Below are 19,642 nucleotides of genomic sequence, written 5' to 3'. Positions count from 1 at the left end.
GACATAGCGTTTACATCTCTTTCCTGATAGTTGCAAATGTGCCAACTGTATGTTGCTTGCACCTGAAATTGGTTTGAGTTATTGTTATCTGTTGCTATGTCATGGAGTGTTACGTGAGAGCAAGACTGTATGGAAAAAATATATGATGTGATGAGTCCAAAATATCCTCTAGTCACAGGCACTTGGGATATACATTGTGTATTGAAACTCAAGTGTAAAATATTTTCTTATCCTTTTAGAATGCAAGCTGTTAGCTCATTAATAGCTCTTATTGTATGACAGGTATACTTTAGGAAGTGGTAAATATTACATAAGGTTTGTCAGTAGAACTCAAGAGCTTCAGCTTGGTTCCATTTTAATGCCTAATTTATTAGAGTGAGTTGACATACTGGTTTAGAGCGCTTGACTGAAAGGTATGGTCAAGAAGTTTTTCCATTGTGGTTTGTTTCCATCATACCAACTCTGCAAATTATTTTTTATAGAATTTGAGTACATCAGGCAAAACATCATCCAGCACAGATGGGCCCAAGTTTCCTGGAGATAAAAGTTCAACTACGCAAAACAACAACCAGCAGAAAAAAGGGATCCAGGTGTTACCTGATGGTATGTGTCATTCCACTTTTTCTTCTCTAAAAGTTTTGACAGTCATTTAGGTCACCTTGTTGATTCTTCCACTTCTTGAAAGGAGAAAATTAATTTGTTCTTCTTGCCCAGGTCGGGTTACCAACATTCCTCAAGGGATGGTGACGGACCAGTTTGGAATGATTGGCTTGTTAACATTCATCAGGGCAGCAGAGACAGATCCAGGGATGGTACATCTTGCATTAGGAAGTGATTTAACAACACTAGGTCTCAATCTCAACTCGCCTGAGTAAGTTTCTGGTTTTTAGTACTATCTTCGGTTTCGGTTTTGTTACGCTGTCGTTTATAATAAGCTTACTTAGCTCACACAACTAACAAAGCCACAAGATATTTTGACAAATAAAATTTGAAAATGTAATGACAGTAAAATAAAATTTTCATAAACAAGTGAATTGTGCTTCAAGGCATACTGAGATCTTGTTATGCAAACTTTCAATAAAACTAGTGGCTTTGCTTATTCTCCTAACTTCTTTAGGACTTCCTTCAAGGAATTGACATGGTATTGTTAATAAATTTCATGTATATGTTATTTTTCAAATAATAATATTCCTTGAGGATATCTACACGTAACTCTCAGCAATTTAGGGGGTAAATTTGATTTATATTAGTGTAATAATGAACAGAGCATCTGCAGTGCTACCCAGCACCAAAGATTAGTTTAAATGAAAATGCAGTTTTATAGTTAACTTCTAGTCATCCAGTTCACGTAAGTTCAGTCATCTAGGCTTCCTGTAGACACAGTGGGGAGAAAAGCAGTTAGCGACTGCACTAATGGTGAGATAAGTGTTCAAGATAGGTGAGATGAATCACCAGCCCAGAGTGCCTCTCTTTCTCTACTAGTTACAGAAGGAACCTAGATCAGTTTGGACAAAAGCAGTATCTTCTAGGTGACTGTAATTGTGAGAGAAATTTGATTTCTGGTACTCTGCCTTTCAGCTGAGAATCTCCCATCATTTTGTTTCAGCAGAGATTTACGTAGTGTTAGCCCTGTTGACAGCGTAGTATATGTATTTTAAGGTTTGCACATAATAGATTAACAAAACAAAGACCAAAGAGCATACACACGCACAGTTTCCATGTTTCGCAAATTTATATGCAGCTGCATATAATCGGGGAAGTTTGATGAACATGGATATCAAGGTGCGAGGGAAAGCATAAGAAAAGTGGCTCCTGATCTTTCTGTCTTGAAATAATTGGCATGAATTTACACATCTCTTTCTAGAGATGTAACTCTTTAGAAATTACCACTTCCAGAAATTCGTTCTATAGAGCTTGCATCAAAAGTTAGTCAAATTGTTATGCCATTGGCACTTCTAAAAATATTTCAAGACAATCATCCAAAGTCAATTGTCTGTAGATATTTGCAGCGTGTGTTACGTTAATGTAATATCTTCTTCATGTGTAGTGTTAGTCTCACAGCTCACTTCTCCCTTGAATCCAGTAGCTTCCCCACTCCCATCCCCACACAAACAGTGCGTGTTTGTACATGAACAGTATATATATCTGACATGCTGCTGCTTTTCCTTAGCAGCTATGCTGTAAATAGCTGGATTTTTAACATTTTTAATACTTAATTACTGTATATAGGGTATTTAGGGTCTTGGTTGGAGGGAATAGGGTTAATATTTAATCCAAACAGTTCTGTATCATGAACTTTATCTGTATCATGAAATTTATACTGAGCCTGTGCAGTCCTCAGTGTCTGGCCTGCCATCTTGCCTTATGTTAAACGTCCTTTGCTTGCTTTATGAATTGTTGTTTGAAAAACTAAAAGCATTTCACTTGTGGAAAGCTGAAATCTTCTGCCTTGTGAGGTACTTCTGATGGTAAAAATATCTGCCTGACTTAAATACTTAGCACAATAAAATGTGCTTTTACAAACAAAATTTTAGAATTCTGTGTGTATCTCTAATGGTTTGAATTAACCCTTCTAACTCCTGGTTTTATATAGATTTTCTGTGCAGGTAGGTTAAGATTTGTTGAAAGAATGATGATGTATTGCCTGTACAGTCCTGTATTTCTTTAAGAAGTATGCTTTTAATTCCTTAGGATAGCTTAAAATTCTACATAAACAAAAATGAGAAAAATGGCATTACTTCATGTAATTCTTTAGAGGTTATGTAGCTGTTTGTTCATGTTCTGAAGCTTTCTGAAATATTCATCATCAAATAGACTGTAGGCTGTCCCATACCACCTTGAAAAATGTTAAATTAGTAGAGTTTTATTTGTATCATAGGGGGAACACTGTGCACGAACTTCAGTTTTTCTTGCATACAGAGATGCAGTCTGAGTCTGTAAAATCCTGGATTCTTTGCCCTAGGAAACCAAACTTTAGGGCACGCATGGTGCTCCTCTTCTTGGGGCAATGCCTATCCATGCTTTCAGTAGAAGGAATGGTTTGGTTATTTTCAACATCTGCAGATTTTGCCACTGAAATCTTCCTTCAGGCTCTAAAGCATGTTTTTGCTAACAGTAAGATTAGTTAGCCTGGAGTAAGATTGACACCACTTGATCAGTGTAGTTTTTGGCCCATATAGTTCAGCTGGGAGTTGGTTGTGTTCAGGTAATTTGGTAGGTTTCTGATTTTTTTTTTTTTTTTATAGTAATTATTTGGCCTTTGAGAAGAAGGAAGCAAGGGTTTGATAGCGTGTACCATACTCAAGTTTCATTTACAAAACTTGCCATAATAGTGTGCTATCATGGATAATTAAAAGCAGTCTGTAGCTACCTGCCAGAAGTACATTTCACTCAGTCCTTTTTTTCACTTCTTTACCTGTTAATTAGAAAACTCATTCCTCAGTACATCAGTCATTGTAGTAGAGTTGGAAGGTTCATAATTTTCTCTTTATTAAACTAATGGCTCCATTTCTTTAATATATGTTAGCAAAATGTATATGAAAGAAAAATACTAAATCATGATAAACTTACGTTCATGTTGTGCTGGGATTCAATTTATTTGTCGTCACCAAAATTTAGAAGAAGAGTAAAATCTTTACTGGTTAGTTTTAAAAAAAAAAAAAAAAAAAAAAAAAATCTGCCAGGATAAGCTTCTCATCCCCTGTTAAATCATAGGCTAATAAATCAGAACCCACCATGCTTGTGGCAGCTGTTCCTACGCAAACTGAACCATCTAAAATTGGATCCCTGAAAAGGGTTGGGATCCCTGAAAAGGGGTGGGATCCCTGGCACTTCTAAGTTGAAGGAATGATAGACTAAAAAGTAAATCTTGACCTTGATTTCCATGGCAGTTTTTAAATGCAGTCTTACTCTGCACAGTAAAAACAAAATGAATAAGTGTATCTGTTTTAGGAAGGTGGGATGGATATTTCCTTTTTCCCTTCCTTCTCACTCCAGCTAGTGATTTTGGTTGTATGGTTTTCAGGTTTGCGAGGTTGGTTATGGGAGGTTTTTTTAGTTGGTTGGTTTGGGTTTTGTTTTTAATTTTGATAAATCTCTGCTTTTCTCTTTCTTCAGAAATCTTTATCCCAAATTTGCATCACCCTGGGCATCATCACCCTGTCGACCTCAAGACATAGGTAAGAGAGAAATAACTATTTAATTCAATATTAATATTTACAAATTATATTCATTTACATGTCTTAATAGTTGCATCAATTCCGATTCTTTTTTAGACTTCCATGTTCCATCTGAATACTTAACTAACATTCACATTAGGGATAAGGTGAGTACGTGTGTGTGTGCATATGTTTTGTTAATTTATTACCAGTCCAAGTTTTCTTTCAGATAGGTAATATTAAAAATCAGTGCATTTTATGGATGTCCTCAATCTTTTTAGGAACAGTGGTGCGTTAACCGGCTAATTCCACACATCATGCACCCATTCCACCTTAGAAAAAGAAAGGGAAGACAAAACTGAGAATGGGCATGGTTAGCAAAAGAGCACATTATCTTTTTAAGAGTTTGCCCTTCATGCAAAGCAGAAGTTTCTTATAGTCCATATACTGTAATCAAATGCTATATTAAATTGAGATATTTCTTCTTGAGATAAGCTCAGAATTGTGGTTCAAGATATTCTCACATTTATCTGTTGCATTCCATATCTGCATGAATAGGGATTTTTTGTTAGTTATATTTTCTTTCAACTATTGTAGTTCTGTAAGAGGGGATCATTGAGAAATATTGTAAGACATTTTAGTAATGTTACTTTAAATAGAGTATGAAGTGAGCAAATACATGTGTATGTTTGGTTGGTTGTTTTTTTTTTTTAAAGTAAGTAGACGATACACACAGGTATAGGGAGAAAATTCTGTCTTGCTGATTCATTACTTCTGTTTATTTTTCTGTTGAATCCTTTAAGTTAGGTTAACTAAAAGTGATGAAAAATTGTTTTAATAATTATTACTCGTTATATTAGAGTATCATTTGCAAACACATTTAGGATGGAAGCACATTCTGGATGTATCCTTGTGTTATATAAGTGGGATAGTATGTCTTAAAACATTTATCTATTGTGATTTTTCATCCTCATTTTCTTCAATCTTTTGCAGCTGGCTGCAATAAAACTTGGCCGATATGGAGAAGATCTCCTGTTTTATCTCTATTACATGAATGGAGGAGATGTATTACAGCTATTAGCAGCAGTAGAGCTGTACGTTCAAACTATTTTGTCAGTCTTATATGATTTAATCTATTGCAGTAATGAGGTAGTAGATGTTAAAAAAACAAACAAACAAAAAAACCCAGCAAGTTAGACACTGAAAACAGAAGCTTAGTCAATCTAAAGCTGGAAACCTTTTTTTAAATACCTCCTCCAACCTTGGTTCCATTTTGTACTTTTTTTTTCATTCATATAGTGGAAATCAAAAGTCTGTCTCATGAATTTTGCATTATTATGAAGCACTGTGAAGAAGTGGCAGGTGCCAGTCGTTATTAAACGTGTAACTTATCTATCTTCAACAAAATGAAAAACAGTAAATAATCATAAAAAGAGTTTGTTGTTTGAACCTACCAGACTTCTTAAAGTTCCAAATGTGATTAGTTTGAGGTGTAATAATTGTATGGAAGAGGTATGAGATTGCAGGTGTAACGATGTCTTAGAAATCTTGTTTTGGTCTTGAATGTATTGCACAGTTTTGATTGAAACCCTTAAAATTTTAGTTTTATGAAGTCAAATTCAGATAACTAACACTAAAAATTATTTTTCCTTCCTATTAAAACTGAAAGATTTAACCGGGATTGGAGATACCACAAAGAAGAACGAGTATGGATCACCAGGGCGCCCGGCATGGAGCCAACAATGAAAACCAATACGTACGAGAGGGGAACATATTACTTCTTTGACTGTCTTAACTGGAGGAAAGTAGCTAAGGTATCTCTTTTCCCTTGTGCAGATTTTTTAAGTCTGTCAACCATGTATTTTTAGAAGGACAAAGGTAAAACCCAACATCCTCCCCCAAAATCTCAAACTTTTTAATCTCCTATTTTTTTAAGTTCATTAGCTTAATTTCTGATGTGTGAGGGAATAAAGATTGCCTAAAACACTGGCTTCCTTGTGGAAAAGGAGGAGCTGTGTCTCTGTTTTCAGTTTTCTTTGGGAGGTACAAGGATGTAGAACTTTCATTATGAGTTTTGTTAAAATCGAAAGCTTTTTTTCAAGTACAGAATTACAGAATGGAAAGCATTATTTGGCATTTTAGAAATTGTGCTTGCAAATATTTTATTATTTTGCTTTAGAAAATAAAATAGGGAGCTACCACATCTTACTTTGGAATCAAAAATGGGGGTGGGATGGGTGGGTGGAGTGCTTTTTTTGTTTTTCAGACACTGTCTCTCCTTAAGCATATTGCAGGACTTCCATGGTCTGTTGTTTGAACATCAGAGTACTTTGAAACAACTCACTTTAGGGAGGAGGCATATTTTCATGATGCTTGTTTTCTGTATTCTAGGCCAAGAGGCAGTAAAGTCAGAAAGCTATAGTCTTCTGCCTTCCCACTTCTCATAATCTATTTGTTCCTTTCTGTCCATGAATACTGTCAGTAATGTTCACCCTTGACTTGTTAGCTGAAGAAATTTATAGAATCGTGCTTCATTTTTTCCACCCTCCCCCAAAGATAATTAATTTTCAGTATCTTCCAACTTTTAAGACTATCCAACTTCTAATTCCAGCTTCCAGCTTTTAAGACCATATCATACAAAGTCTTTTGCTGACTGGATCGTGATTTCTGTGATTTCTCTTCCCCACTAAAGCAAAGATTTTTTTAATGTAGATATGTGCCAAAATACTATTTGAGTAATCAGGAGTGCTAACGTTCACTAACCTGGCAAGAGGTGTGCTCTTTTGAAAATAGCCTGCCCTACAAGGTGATGCATTCAGCTTCAGCTGGAGCTGAAAAAAAGATATATTCGCAATATGCATACAACCATCATACCTGCCTACAGTCCGTTTGAGTTAAATAGTTTGTCAAGAATCTCATTCCCCACTTAAGTTTGGTTATATGAGATTTTATGAATGTGGCATGATTTTTCCTTCAAGTTTTAACTGACATGTTGGATTCATTGGTGAAAGAGCAAACGTAAAACTTCCATGACAGACTTCTGTAGATACGGTATCTCACTCCTGCTTTTCTCCAAAAAACACTTAACAGATCAGACCAGATTAATCTTGAAGCCTTGAACTCAACAGATGTGATTCCAGCATGTTGGAACTATGTTTTGTGGTTCCACAGGCTTAGGTATTTGGTTTAATCAGAAATTTTTTCACCTGGAGCATAACTTATGAATTGTTTGCTGAAAAGGCATTTCATTTCTGTGAGCAAGTCGCATCTATCCGCTTGGAGATTATGAAATACTGCATTAAATAGTTACATGTCTGTTGTGTTTTTAAACAGCAGCTCTAAATTAAAGGGAATAAAGTTCAGTGTTGTCCCCTCTGTTAAGTGCATTACATTTCTTCCTAGCCAGTGTATTGAAGTTTGTCATCATCTAGAGATAACTAGATATAATGGTCTTTTTTCTTTCTTCCCCCCTCCCCCCAGTAAATTTGCTTAGTCTGTGCAAGCTGCCCTCAGAAATTAACGTTTTAGTTGCCCCAAAGGATATAAGAGGCTCTTCATTCTGTATGCGTGACTCGTTGCCTCTGCTGCCTTTCTTGTGACCATAAGAAAACAAAGATTTTGTAACTGAAGGTTTTAATGGCAAACCCTACTTGTATGGTTTTTCATAAGTGCAAGGTAATTCCAAAACTTTTAAGCAAAAGCATCACTCCTTTCAAAAGAAAACCCAAACAAAAGGAAAGTTTTAATTTCTACTTGAATTATTTATTTGCTGCTTGGTATACTTTCTTAGGTTTCCCAAGACACTGTTTTAAAGCTATTTTATTATTATGTGAGATCATCAGAGGGGAGGTAATTACCTTTTGAAAGGATAGATTTCTTCTTTGGAGTCAACTGAATATGTTCCATTTATTTATGAGCAATAAGAGCCTCATGTCGGATCATATATCAATGGAATTCAGTTTTTACCCTATGTGGAAACACAACACTTCTTTTACTAGGAGGAAGCGGTGCCACTTGTACAAGGATAGTAACCTCTTTAGTGTCTCTTCTTTTTCTACCTGTAGTAAATGTATGAAGCTGCTACTTGATGCTTAAGCATTACTTTTGAAGACAGTTTTCTCTATTTGGAGTCCTGAGAGCTGTCCTGAAATGCAGCATCCAGTGTGTGAGTTAATTAGCACGCTACATCCTTCCTCTTCTAAAGAGTAGAGCTGGCTTCATCTATTAGGCATTCCTGGAGATACTGCGGTGAGAGAGAGATATGAATCACTACTGTTCTCCGAATGATTTTGCCCAAGATCTACAAAGATTCTCTTCTCTTTACTTTGCATACTGAAAATAATTCCCCCAACATTAGGAAGCAATTGATAGCTAGTAAGGAGAGGGATAGTGTTTTCTGAAGTTTTGCACCTGCAGCGGTAAGTTAACAAGGAACATGATTTCTTTATTTTCCCCAGTGTCCATAGGAAGAGATATAATATCCTTTCTTTAGGCTTGTGTATTTCTTGATGTAAAAACTGGAACTGGAATATTATTTTGACATTTTTATTTAATTTAGTTTGGTGCAAAATACAGCAGGCAAGTTGAGGCAAGGAAGCTAGAGAAGTATTTGGGGGAAAATTGCTATTTTGTTACATGGAAAAGGAATCACTTGCTAGAAATAATTCTGTGACATTTCTATTTATGATAAATAAATAAGAACTTACATGTATGTCAGATGTGATCTTGGTAATGTTGTTACCTCTGATACTAATTTCTGGAGGTGACATTTCCTTGGAGGAAGACTAACATAGACTTACCATAACAAGAATGGCAGTATTTGATAACTCCATGTTGCTTTGAATGCAAAGAAAAGTACAGCCAAGTAATTTTTTGTAACAAATGCAGAAGTATTAATTAATGTTTCAGGAAGTTAAAAATATAAGAAGCTGGGAAAAAAAAGAAAGCATTCTGATAAATTGCAGTCTCCTGCTATAACTGCTACATTAGTAGTGAATGCTGGGAATATCAGTTCCTTAGAAGGCCGCAATAGTAATTGCTGCTTTAACGGTTTCATTGGTCCTTTTTCGAAGCAGTCAAACAAGAATTATTTCTGGTAAATTACTGTCTCTTATATGTGCAAATTCAGTTGTTTTTCAAGGTGCTTTATGAATTTGTCTGTTGTTCTAGCGTATATGCTCAAATATAGGGCAGCACATATTTTAATGCGTTGTGCTTTGCAGACATGGTGCATTATGTATTATGAGCTTCTGTGTATATTGTGCCTATTTTAAATTATACTGCATTACGATAGATACAGTGAAATATAACTGTTTACTTTGGATAATATTACTAAATCTTAAGACTAAGTCTGTAAAAACATAAACCAGATGTGGTTTAACAGATTTTTTGATAGTGTCCTAAATTGGTTTTAACAAAGCCCAGTAAAGTAGACTGAATAACTTCTTTCAGGAAAACATCAAATAAATATATTTATCTTTTTTACTAAGCTGTAGGCTCTATTTTTATATTCCTAGTAGATAATAGACCGAAGAAGGAAATGCAGCAAAACAGTCGAGTAATGAGAGAATTCCTAAATTGTTAGGAGATAAAATCAAATTAATTCTATGTTGATATGTGGTAGTGAACAGTGAAAAAATATTAATTACAATAAACTTCAAATTCACCTTACATGCAGAACAAAATGCAGGAAAACACTGATTACAGATATGTCTGTGTACATGGGTTTTCATCCTAGGGCATATGAAAAGTACAGTATGGTTAAAGCCACTTTGACTTTTCACTGAGGATTTGGCTATATAGTTTGCTGCTTTTGAGGAGACATGAGAAAGGAAGAGAGGTGGATATGACACCAAAAATGCTTTCTACAGTTGCACATTTACTGAAATACTGATTTAAATTGTCCAAAGTGAAGTGTCTGGAATTTCTCCTTTGAAAAGTAATCCTGTTTAAGGAAAAAGATTATAAAAACCTTTTACTTTGATTTTTTTTTTTTTTTTTTTTTTTTTAGTTAGAAAACATGGAATTCTCTATGGGAGAGCAGGTTAAATTTCCAAGTGTTTATTTGCTTGTAAGTGTTGCTGCCTATATTAAATTACTCCCTATCCTTTTAAGATTTCAATATTAATTGAAATACTTTTATAATTGCTACAAAGTTGAATTTGTTCTTCTAACAGAGATGTGCCATAGCATTTTAATTCAGCCCCTAATTTAAATTTGGGTCTTTGCATCCATCTTTAAGCCAGTATAAATGCTGCCTTTTTGGTCCCATTTGGAATTTTTGAACTAGCCATGGGATTTCTACCATCTCCTTTGGTGGACTTACACAGTCCAGAATATTTTGTCCTCAGGACACTTCCTATTCTGCTAACTTTTTGTTTTGTTTTACTCTACTAATGCTATGGATCACCTTAAGCGATTCTCTTCTATCTTTACTTTTCTTATCTATTATTGTTTGTACATGTGCAGGCTGATGTAACTTTACCTTCAAAACAAGTTTTCAGGATGACATGGGAAGTGATTGATTTCTTTGCATAGAACAATTTATTTAGTGTTGCACATGTGCTGTAAGTTTCCACACACATTTAATATTCATTATTCTTGGTTAATAAAAGGTATTTAATTTTTAATAATTACTTCCATGTGGAAAATAAAACAATTTAACAGATGTTTGTCAATGGATAAATGGCATTTTTCTACATTTTATTTGTATCTGTTTATATTAAAAAATATCAGTGCTACTGTTCACATTCTAAACCACAGTGGCCCCTGGAATCAAAAGCAAAACCATAAAGTATACCTGTAATACAAGTCTTTCTCTATATGTAATAAATAATTGCCTTTTAGTTTTCAAAAATATTTGGTCAATGAGTTCTTTTTTTTGGTATTGTCAGACATAACTTTAGGTGTTCTTTGCTGGATATTGGACTTGAGCATTGCTGACGCTGGGATGCAAATCAAAAAGGCTGTTTTAAGCCTGTTTATTTTAAAAAGCGATGACAGTTTGAAGTATGAACTCATACTTCTAAAGAAAATTTGGTAGGGAATCGCATGCCTTCTTCTAAACGAGGGGCTTCCAATTTGTGGCACACAAAGGACTGCTCAAGCTACTGAGCGTTTCCTTCAGACACGCGCCTTGCTCGCAGCTACTACTGCCAATACAGGCACACAACTGCCTTAAGTTTGGAAAGCCCTTTTAGGCTACTGATACTGTCTTGCTGGTTTAAGTAGCCATTTTCCATGTGTAATTTTGAAGGCATTTCAGAGCGTGTGGAGGTTCAGGTAACTGATTGAAGCTGACCATAGACTGATAGTAATCTGCAGACTCTTACATGATTATGTGCAAAATGGAAACTTTGAAGCCATGAATGGGAGAGAAGTTTGGTATTTTTTCTATTATGAAATTACTTCAGAATTACTGAAGATCCACCCAACCTAAACCAGCCTTTGACACCAAAATACCTACGTAGCTTTGTACACCTTGATCTTGCTTCTGACAAAAGGTGGGAGCAGGCATCTCTTCCCTATCGGCACATGTGTATGTATCTGCACAAAAAGAGAGCATACACCAACTGGCATGCAGTGTTAATTAGGAATGCCAAAAGCAATTGACTTGTGTATGTGTGTATATATATATATAACATAAAAAAAGCTCAAACAAAGAAAACAAACAAACCCACCACCAAATTAAAAATAAAAAAACAACCAACCAACTAAAAAAGCCCTTGGCTGGAGTAGAGAGCGGGGAACCAGAAAAGAAGCAGATGTGCAGCACCTCAGTGCAGCTGGCTGTAACCTCACATAGGTTTTGCTAGGATTTTCCAGGTTTAGGGACAGTATTCTCTGGGGAATACAGACTTACTGAATGCTTAGCATTTTCCCCTACTTTGTTTCCTTACCATGCTGAATGTTCTTTCTATGCTAGGTGGATCTTGTTTTGCCTTAAAGAAGAGAGATCTGAGAGTTGGATTTCCTAGATTTTATTTTTGGTTTTGCATTGACTTGGTCTTTCGTTTCGTTTGTCTACCTGTAAAAACTGATTATGTTATATTATTTAATCACTTCAGGGAGTGTTCTAAAAGATCTATTCACTACTCATAGTGTTTTCATCTGTATGTAAAAATAGCGGGGTAAGTTTGCTCTGCAGATACAGAGGATGTTCTGCTGAGGTTCTCCACCGAGTTAGGCAAAATAAATTACTGTACGTGTCCAAGGTAGCTGTTGTAGAATTACCAAGAAGTACTCTTAAAGAACAATTCTGACACCTCCGCTTACTCTGTTTCTTAAATGAAGATAAAATGGGGATGAGACACAGATAACTGCTGAAAGGATCTGAAAAATATAGGATTTAAGTAAGTCCTTGTACATTTTTGCATGAATGAAGAAACAAGCACCACATGTCAAAATGCACTAATTAGGTTTGTGTGCACAAGTGAAGGTCACAGGGAAGGAAGCTGCTTTTTTCACTGTAATAATCACGATGCATATAGACATCAAGGGTGCTTACAATCTGGTTTGTACTAGCTGCTGTAGTCAGAATAAGAATTCCTTCTGGATCAGTGAAATGTTTTACAGTTATGCAAACCAGACACCCTTAAACAGAAGTCAGGTGATTGTGCTGGTGATTCAATAAAGCTGCTTATTTATGAACCAGTAGTGTGTGTGGCATCCGAGTACATGGGCAGAGGTTTTTATTCTGTGTGGTTGTCTATAAAACACTGAGAGAATTTCTCATGAAGGATATTGGCAAAGTGTGATAATAGGAGCAAGGAGCTCGGGATGTGCAGGAGGGTTGGGTGAGTCTGAAGCTTAAGTCTGAGGGTGAAATGTGGTGGAATAGTTTGTTAAATTCTGGCTTAAGTAGATCTCAGTACTTTGTCTCTAACATCTTAGATAGTGTTCCCGAAGGAGAAACCTAGCTAGTTTAACTTACAGTTGGGTCTGGTAGTATGCCCTAAAATATCCCCAAACTTCAGGTCATCCAAAATACATATGTCTGACATGTTGAAAGACAGAAGCTTTCATTCATAATTCAGCTCATGCTGTGATTGTGTATTTGTGTTTTGTGTGTGTGCATATATAAAATTGTTTTGAGAACATAACTAGGGTTCTGAGAGTAATGTAGCATTAAAAAAAGTAGGAGAGCCTACATGTTGCAGGTATAATGGCTTAGGATATTGACTTTTTTTCTACGTAAAATATAGAAACCAAGATAGCGAAATTGTGTTTCTGCCTTAAGATAAGTTAGGACTTGATCTCTAATGTATTTGTGCTTTTCAAGTATGGCTGGTAGAAAGACCAGGTCTCGACAGGTAAATGATATGTTGTTTTATTTGGTTTTGTCTTTTTTTTTTTTTTTTTTTTTTTAATTGTAGGAGTTCCATCTGGAATATGACAAATTAGAAGAAAGGCCTCATCTGCCATCAACCTTCAACTACAACCCTGCTCAGCAAGCCTTCTAAAGACTTCCCTTTTCTTGGGGTATGGCTGTCTCAGCACAATACTCAACATAACTGCAGAACTGATGTGGCTCAGGCATCCTGGTTTTAATTCCTTGAGGATCTGGCAATTGGCTCATGCGAAGGGTCACCATTTGAGGTCCTGCCTTACTAATTATGTGCTGCCCAACAACTAAATTTGTAATTGTTTTTCTTTAGTTTGAGCAGGGTCTGAATTTTTGTTTTTGTTCTATTTTTTGCCAGCAGACAAGCTTGGGTCTGTAAAGACAAGCGAGTACACTGACAAAAGTTTACCACTTAGTTTTCCAAAATGTAAAAACAAAAAAAAAAGAAAAAAGACAAAAAATGAGACAACAAAATTTGCATTGTTCATTGTAGCACTATTGGTAATAAAAAATGTTTGTGCATTTTTATGTGAAGATCCTTCTCGTATTTCATTTGGAAAGATGAGCAAGGTTTGCTTCCTTCATTTTACTTCCCCTTCTGTTTTTGAAAGGCAGTTTAAGCCAAGCTTAATGCAAGAATATTTGACTGTTTAGAAGAAAGATATTGCCACAGTCTCTGGTTAGTTTCCAGAGTTGTGTATTACTGAGCTTCATCTTTCCAGAATGAGCAAAACACTGTCCAGTCTTTGTTACGATTTTGTAATAAATGTGTACATTTTTTTTAAATTTTTGGACATCACATGAATAAAGGTATGTATGTACGAATGTGTATATATTATATATATGACATCTATTTTGGAAAATGTTTGCCCTGCTGTACCTCATTTTTAGGAGGTGTGCATGGATGCAATATATGAAAACGGGACATTCTGGAACTGCTGGTCAGGGGACTACTTTGTCGCCCTGTGCACTAAAGGGCCAGATTTTCAGCAGCCAAGGACATCCATACCCAAGTGAATGTGATGGGACTTAAAGAAGTGAACTGAGACAATTCACTCTGGCTGTTTGAACAGCAGCGTTTCATAGGAAGAGAAAAAAAAAAAGATCAATCTTGTATTTTCTGACCACATAAAGGCTTCTTCTCTTTGTAATAAAGTAGAAAAGCTCTCCTCACTGCAGTGTTGACTTTGATTTGAGATTGTGAAATTATTTCTTCAACAATGAAAAATGGAAAAAAAAAAAAAAAGTTGAAGTATTAAAAGTATCGAGCTGTACAGTGGTTAAGACACTTGAAGAGTCTTTTTGCTGCTGACAAGTAAATTTATAAGAGAGTTTTATATTCTTTTCCACAGCCAAAAAGTTTGGTTAACCTTGGTTTCAGATCCCCTCTCTGTAATAGCAAATAGCAAATCATTTTTAGGAAGGCGGGTGGGTAACATTTTGAATGACAGAAAGATGCTTCAAGAATTTATCACAGAAGGAACACTTGGAAGAACCTTGGTTTAGAACTGATCATAGCTTAGTTCCAGGTTGGTATTTTCCCACTTAAAACAGAAATACATTTCATTTGATGATCACTACTACTTGCACTTCCAGCTGCAAACAAACGTGAGTATACACTGGTTCTGAAAATTACAACTGTTGTCTAGGGTGGAAGAAGAAAAACCTGAACCGTTTGGATAGTTTTCTTCGTCTTGATGTGACTGCCACTTTGCATTGAGCTGCCTCTGGTGATGGAAACCATTTCAAAATACCTGAAATTACCAAAGCAAGAAAAGAGTGAAATGCATGTCAGTGAATTGTGGGGTTTTATTTTTAGGTTTCGACCTGTTTTTCTATGTAGTGCAAAACCAGCTTGTTGGTATGTATTGAATTATGCTTGGATATTGGACCATTAATGGCATTGGTGTGGTTCTGTATCAGGTGTATAGCAATTTTAATTTCTACACTTTTTTTATACCTGTTTTAAGATGGTAGACATAAAAATATAAGCCTATTGATTATAATTCTTTTATTATTAAAGCAAACTGCTTTCTCAGCTTCAAAGAAGAGGATGGTTATAATCCAGATGATGGCTAACGCAGCTGAAAATGATGGTAGCTTTTTCTTTTTCTCAAATCAGAGCAGATACAAACATATATTTGACTATTCAAACATAAATTTTAAAAAGAATTATTTTCAAAAGCATCTTTCTCACTCCACATCCAATTAATGTTACATTTTTTTACTGTCAGAGGTCCACTGTGATCTTTGTGTTTATTTTTTTTAAGGATTCCTGAAATGATGTTTATATCTTCAAATCAAATGTGATTATTTCTTATTCTATGGGCTTGGGTTTTTTAAATGTCATTTGCCATCTGCATAGCCAATCTCATGGAAATGAACAGCAGACGTGATTAAAGGGAGCAAGATAAGTTACATTAAAAATGGTATCTTGTACTACTAAATACCTATGGTACTTTAAAAACAATTGAGCTGAAATTGGGAACCTAAGTTCTCCAAGAAGTTGCTTTGATGATACAGTTGTATTCAACTGCACAATACTTCAAAAATGCAAGATGCTTGATTTTAGCAAACTTCTCACCTGTGAGCAGGGAACTGGTGCTTTGCTCCTTCCAAGGGGAAGAACAGTCTGGCTCTTGTTTGTTGATTAAATAAGCATATATGGAGACTTTAAAATCTGTGGCTTAATTTCATGTTACACTCTAGGCTGAAGCAGGAGAAGCAGGTTTAAACAGAAAACAAGGTGTAAAATTGGACTCATTTCTTAGCTGATACCACGTTAATTAAAAAAATTGAAAAAAAACCCATACTGCCTCTTTTTCTGAAAGGAAGAAAACCTCAGCCCTCATTTACATATTTACACACGTGGCAAACTGGCAACTAAATTGACCTGGAGATTTTTAACACCGACAATTAAGGTCTGAGGCTTATTTAATATGTTTTTACATTCCGCTAACACTATGAATAAGGGGAGAGAGTAGAATGCAATTTTAAAGATATATTTATTTGAGGTGGGTTTTTTCCCTCTGTAATTACAGTGTTGTACAACAACGTGCAAGGTAAGTTCTGAGTAGTAAACCCGGTGTTCTTGGAAACAAGAAGTATTCCTATTTCTGGCCTGTTTGACGCACTGTCGTGTTTATTGCTCCTTATTGCATAGTGTTTATAAATCTTTATTGAGTAGTTAGCTCCAGTTTCTCTGGAAATGTACTATCCTGGATTTCCAGGGTTAAAATGGCTTTCACCCACTTGATTATCCCTAGTATTGCAGAAAACACTTGCAGCTGTTATTTTAACAGTTAAACCACCCTGCTTGTGGAAAATCGAGGGTACCAGGGAGTCATGGAGGAAAGAGGTAAGGACACTCCACCTGGGTGTTTAAAAACGAAAATAAAACCAAAGCCCCACCCACTTCTCTGCCTTAGTACCTGGTGCCACAAATACTTAAGTGCATGAGAACCTTCGTGGGCTTGATTAATCTAATTGACGGCCCAAGTAATCCGGGGAAGCCCGCAGGTAGTCACGTTGGGTAAAACGGCTTTGCACATGCCTGTGACCTCCGATAACGCGTCGGCTGCGTGTGTGTCGGGATTCACGACCGACCACTCCGTTCCGTCACGGACGTGACATCTGTGCGGTACAAAGATGTATAATCCTATCGCTTTGCTGCGCGTCGTGCCTGAAATCCTCATTATCCCTAAGCCAGTATTTTTTGTACTTTCCTGTTTCCATTTTACAGTTTCCATGAAAAAAATACATTGAGAATGTACCCAAAGTAAGAACTTGTGTGTTGTAGTCAGATGCCAAATTGTTTGCAGAATGCTGCGGGGCTCTTTTTGTTGACCGTAAAGAGACCAGAAACTCTCTTTGCCGTGACCTAAGCAGTGCTAGAAGGCGTAGAGGTCTTTGGGGCAGTCGGCTTGATCCCGCATGGCTCACAGGTGGCCCTGGCTATTGAAGAAGGGTGTTCAGTTTCAAAATAACATCGTTTTAAAGATATTTGTCACCTAAAAGGAACATACTTTAATTTTTTTTTTTTTTTATTAATTCCCCGTAACTTCTGATTGAAAGTACTTCCATGGCTGGTTGTTGACTGAAACAAAGAAAATTTGATTGCTATCTGTCACACTCAAGAAGAGCTGCTGAATGCACAGTTGTCATCCTAAGCATGAGGTAGCTAGACAGTGCTTTTGATTTAAGATCCTAAATCTAGCAATTGCTTCTACTAAAGCAAAATTTCTGAGTGTGCTTAATTTTCAGATACTGTACCCTTTCATCATATTCCTCAAAATTTGCCACTGCCTAAAAAAGGGGCTAGTTGAATTCTGGTAAAGAATGCAGATTGGGCTAAACTGTTAGTCTGGATTGCCAACTGATGCTTTTATTTTCCTATAGTATGAGAATTAAAATGGTGTGGCTGTTTTCATTTCTCTCGTCTGGTAAGTGTGCATGCTCTCATTTCCACAAATCTGAAAGCTTCTAGTACGTTTAAAAGGCTTGAGGAAATGCAGCTGGCTGACTGACTTTGAAATTGTGAGTTGAATTACTTCAGTAAGTTTACCTTTTAAAACTGCTTTACTGTTGGAATTAAACTTTATTTTTTTGAAAGTAATGTTAAAGCACATCGAACAATAGTTTTGAATATTGCTGATCCAACCCACTTCAGTATTAGCAGTGCTAACCAAGCTCGCGTGTTATTTCCCTGGACTTCAGTTTATCATTTGCACTTCATACTGCCTTGTCGGTATTAACGTGCCGATATGGGACATGGGTATACGTCAGGATTTTCCTGCTGAAGCTGCCAAAATAATTTTCTGCCAAATCACTGCTTTGAACTCCCTCTGGTTTAACAAACAATCCAGTGAAGTGGCCCATTTTCACCATTGCACCATCCTGCATCACCTGTAAAACCCTCCTGATGAGGAGCGAAGGGAAGGCAGGCAGCCCAGAACATCGACGAAATTCTGCGGGAACCCTTCAGCCTTCTCTACAGCTACTTTTTTGGACAAAAGGGCTGGTTTGGTTGTTCCCCTGCCCCAGGTGGGTTTCTACCAGCCGGCTACGATCTTCCTCCCTTTGAAGGCCAATTTACTTTCTGGTGGCTCTCACAGTATTGGTTTCAAATGGTGTTTTCTTACGGCGTATACGTACGTTTGCTGTTCGAAAAGGCGGTTCGTTGCTGGCACTTTGGCAGAAGGCAGCGCGAGGCAGCTCCACGATCGACATCACAAGGACTGCCGCTAGATTTTGGCAACGAAACGGGGACGTGTGAGCCCGTTCCCCCGGGGACCCCCACCACAGCCTCTCCAGCCTCGACGTACGCGACCGAGGAGGAGGCATCCTCGCCGCGGGGCAAGGAAGGGCCCGAAAAAAGCAGGTAGCAACCTCTTTTCCTGTCGTTGAAAATTCCGTTTACCTTCGTACGCTGGCTTTCTCAGCCCTGATGCAGCCCGTGGTGGTGGACCCAGCATCCCCGCTCCTGCCCTCAGCAGGTGACAGCAGAGCTAAAATCTTCACAATGGGCCCCTAGTACCTGGCTTTACTCTCTTAAAAATAGGGCATCGAGGGTCATTTTTCACTTCCAACTGATCCAAATAGACTTTGAGTCCTGACTGAGTTATTGTGCAGAACTTCAAAACTGCTGAGGTTACCTGGTGAATGTTAAACGCCGTTCCCTGTTAAAATACAGCCTCAGCACCTCCTCCGACTACAGGTGATGTAGGGCTTGGATGCACGCAGGAGGACTAACTCTCAAGGTTACTGTGCCACCCCGTGAGCTGTTGCCTTTAATTTTCAGCTGACAGCATTTATGTACAGGGCACAGCAAGGAATTGAGACGAGTACTGAGGGCTGGGAGACTCAACGCCAGCTGTTCAGAAGGTAAGACGAGAAGTCGGAGCCCATCTGAACTGGGAAAGCAGGGCTGGAGCTTCCCTTCAGGTGGCAGGCAACAAATCGACCTGATTAAAAATTCATTTTTTATAATACAAAAGCTCGACACAGCCCTCCCCACCATGAGAGACTGCTGTCACCGCAAGCGCTGGCAGCAAAGCCTGACTGATGGGAATGCGTGAACAGAACCAAGGACTAACCAAGATGAGTTCGGTTTCTAGTACAGAAACCTATTGCAGGTTTAAGT

The 19,642-nt window shown here is 37.1% G+C and overlaps 1 protein-coding gene across 4 annotated transcripts in view; it reads left to right on the top strand.

The window, feature by feature from the left end:
- CNOT2 (CCR4-NOT transcription complex subunit 2) overlaps window positions 1–14,673 on the top strand; it is a 94,597-nt gene extending 79,924 nt beyond the window's left edge. For all 4 annotated transcript variants that reach the window (XM_052774312.1, XM_052774314.1, XM_052774315.1 and 1 more), the window contains 7 exons: window positions 483–603; window positions 715–871; window positions 4,117–4,178; window positions 4,275–4,324; window positions 5,151–5,251; window positions 5,827–5,971; window positions 13,532–14,673. In XM_052774312.1, the coding sequence (XP_052630272.1) occupies window positions 483–603; window positions 715–871; window positions 4,117–4,178; window positions 4,275–4,324; window positions 5,151–5,251; window positions 5,827–5,971; window positions 13,532–13,618 (723 nt within the window). In that variant the 3' untranslated portion in view covers window positions 13,619–14,673. The remainder of the gene's footprint in view (window positions 1–482; window positions 604–714; window positions 872–4,116; window positions 4,179–4,274; window positions 4,325–5,150; window positions 5,252–5,826; window positions 5,972–13,531) is intronic.
- The last annotated feature ends 4,969 nt before the right edge of the window (window positions 14,674–19,642 follow it).

This window comes from Harpia harpyja, chromosome 23, assembly GCF_026419915.1.
Source record: "Harpia harpyja isolate bHarHar1 chromosome 23, bHarHar1 primary haplotype, whole genome shotgun sequence".
Taxonomy (NCBI): Eukaryota; Metazoa; Chordata; class Aves; order Accipitriformes; family Accipitridae; genus Harpia; species Harpia harpyja.
The sequence above is the reverse complement of the archived record's forward strand: the minus strand, read 5'-3'. Positions and strand labels throughout refer to the sequence as shown.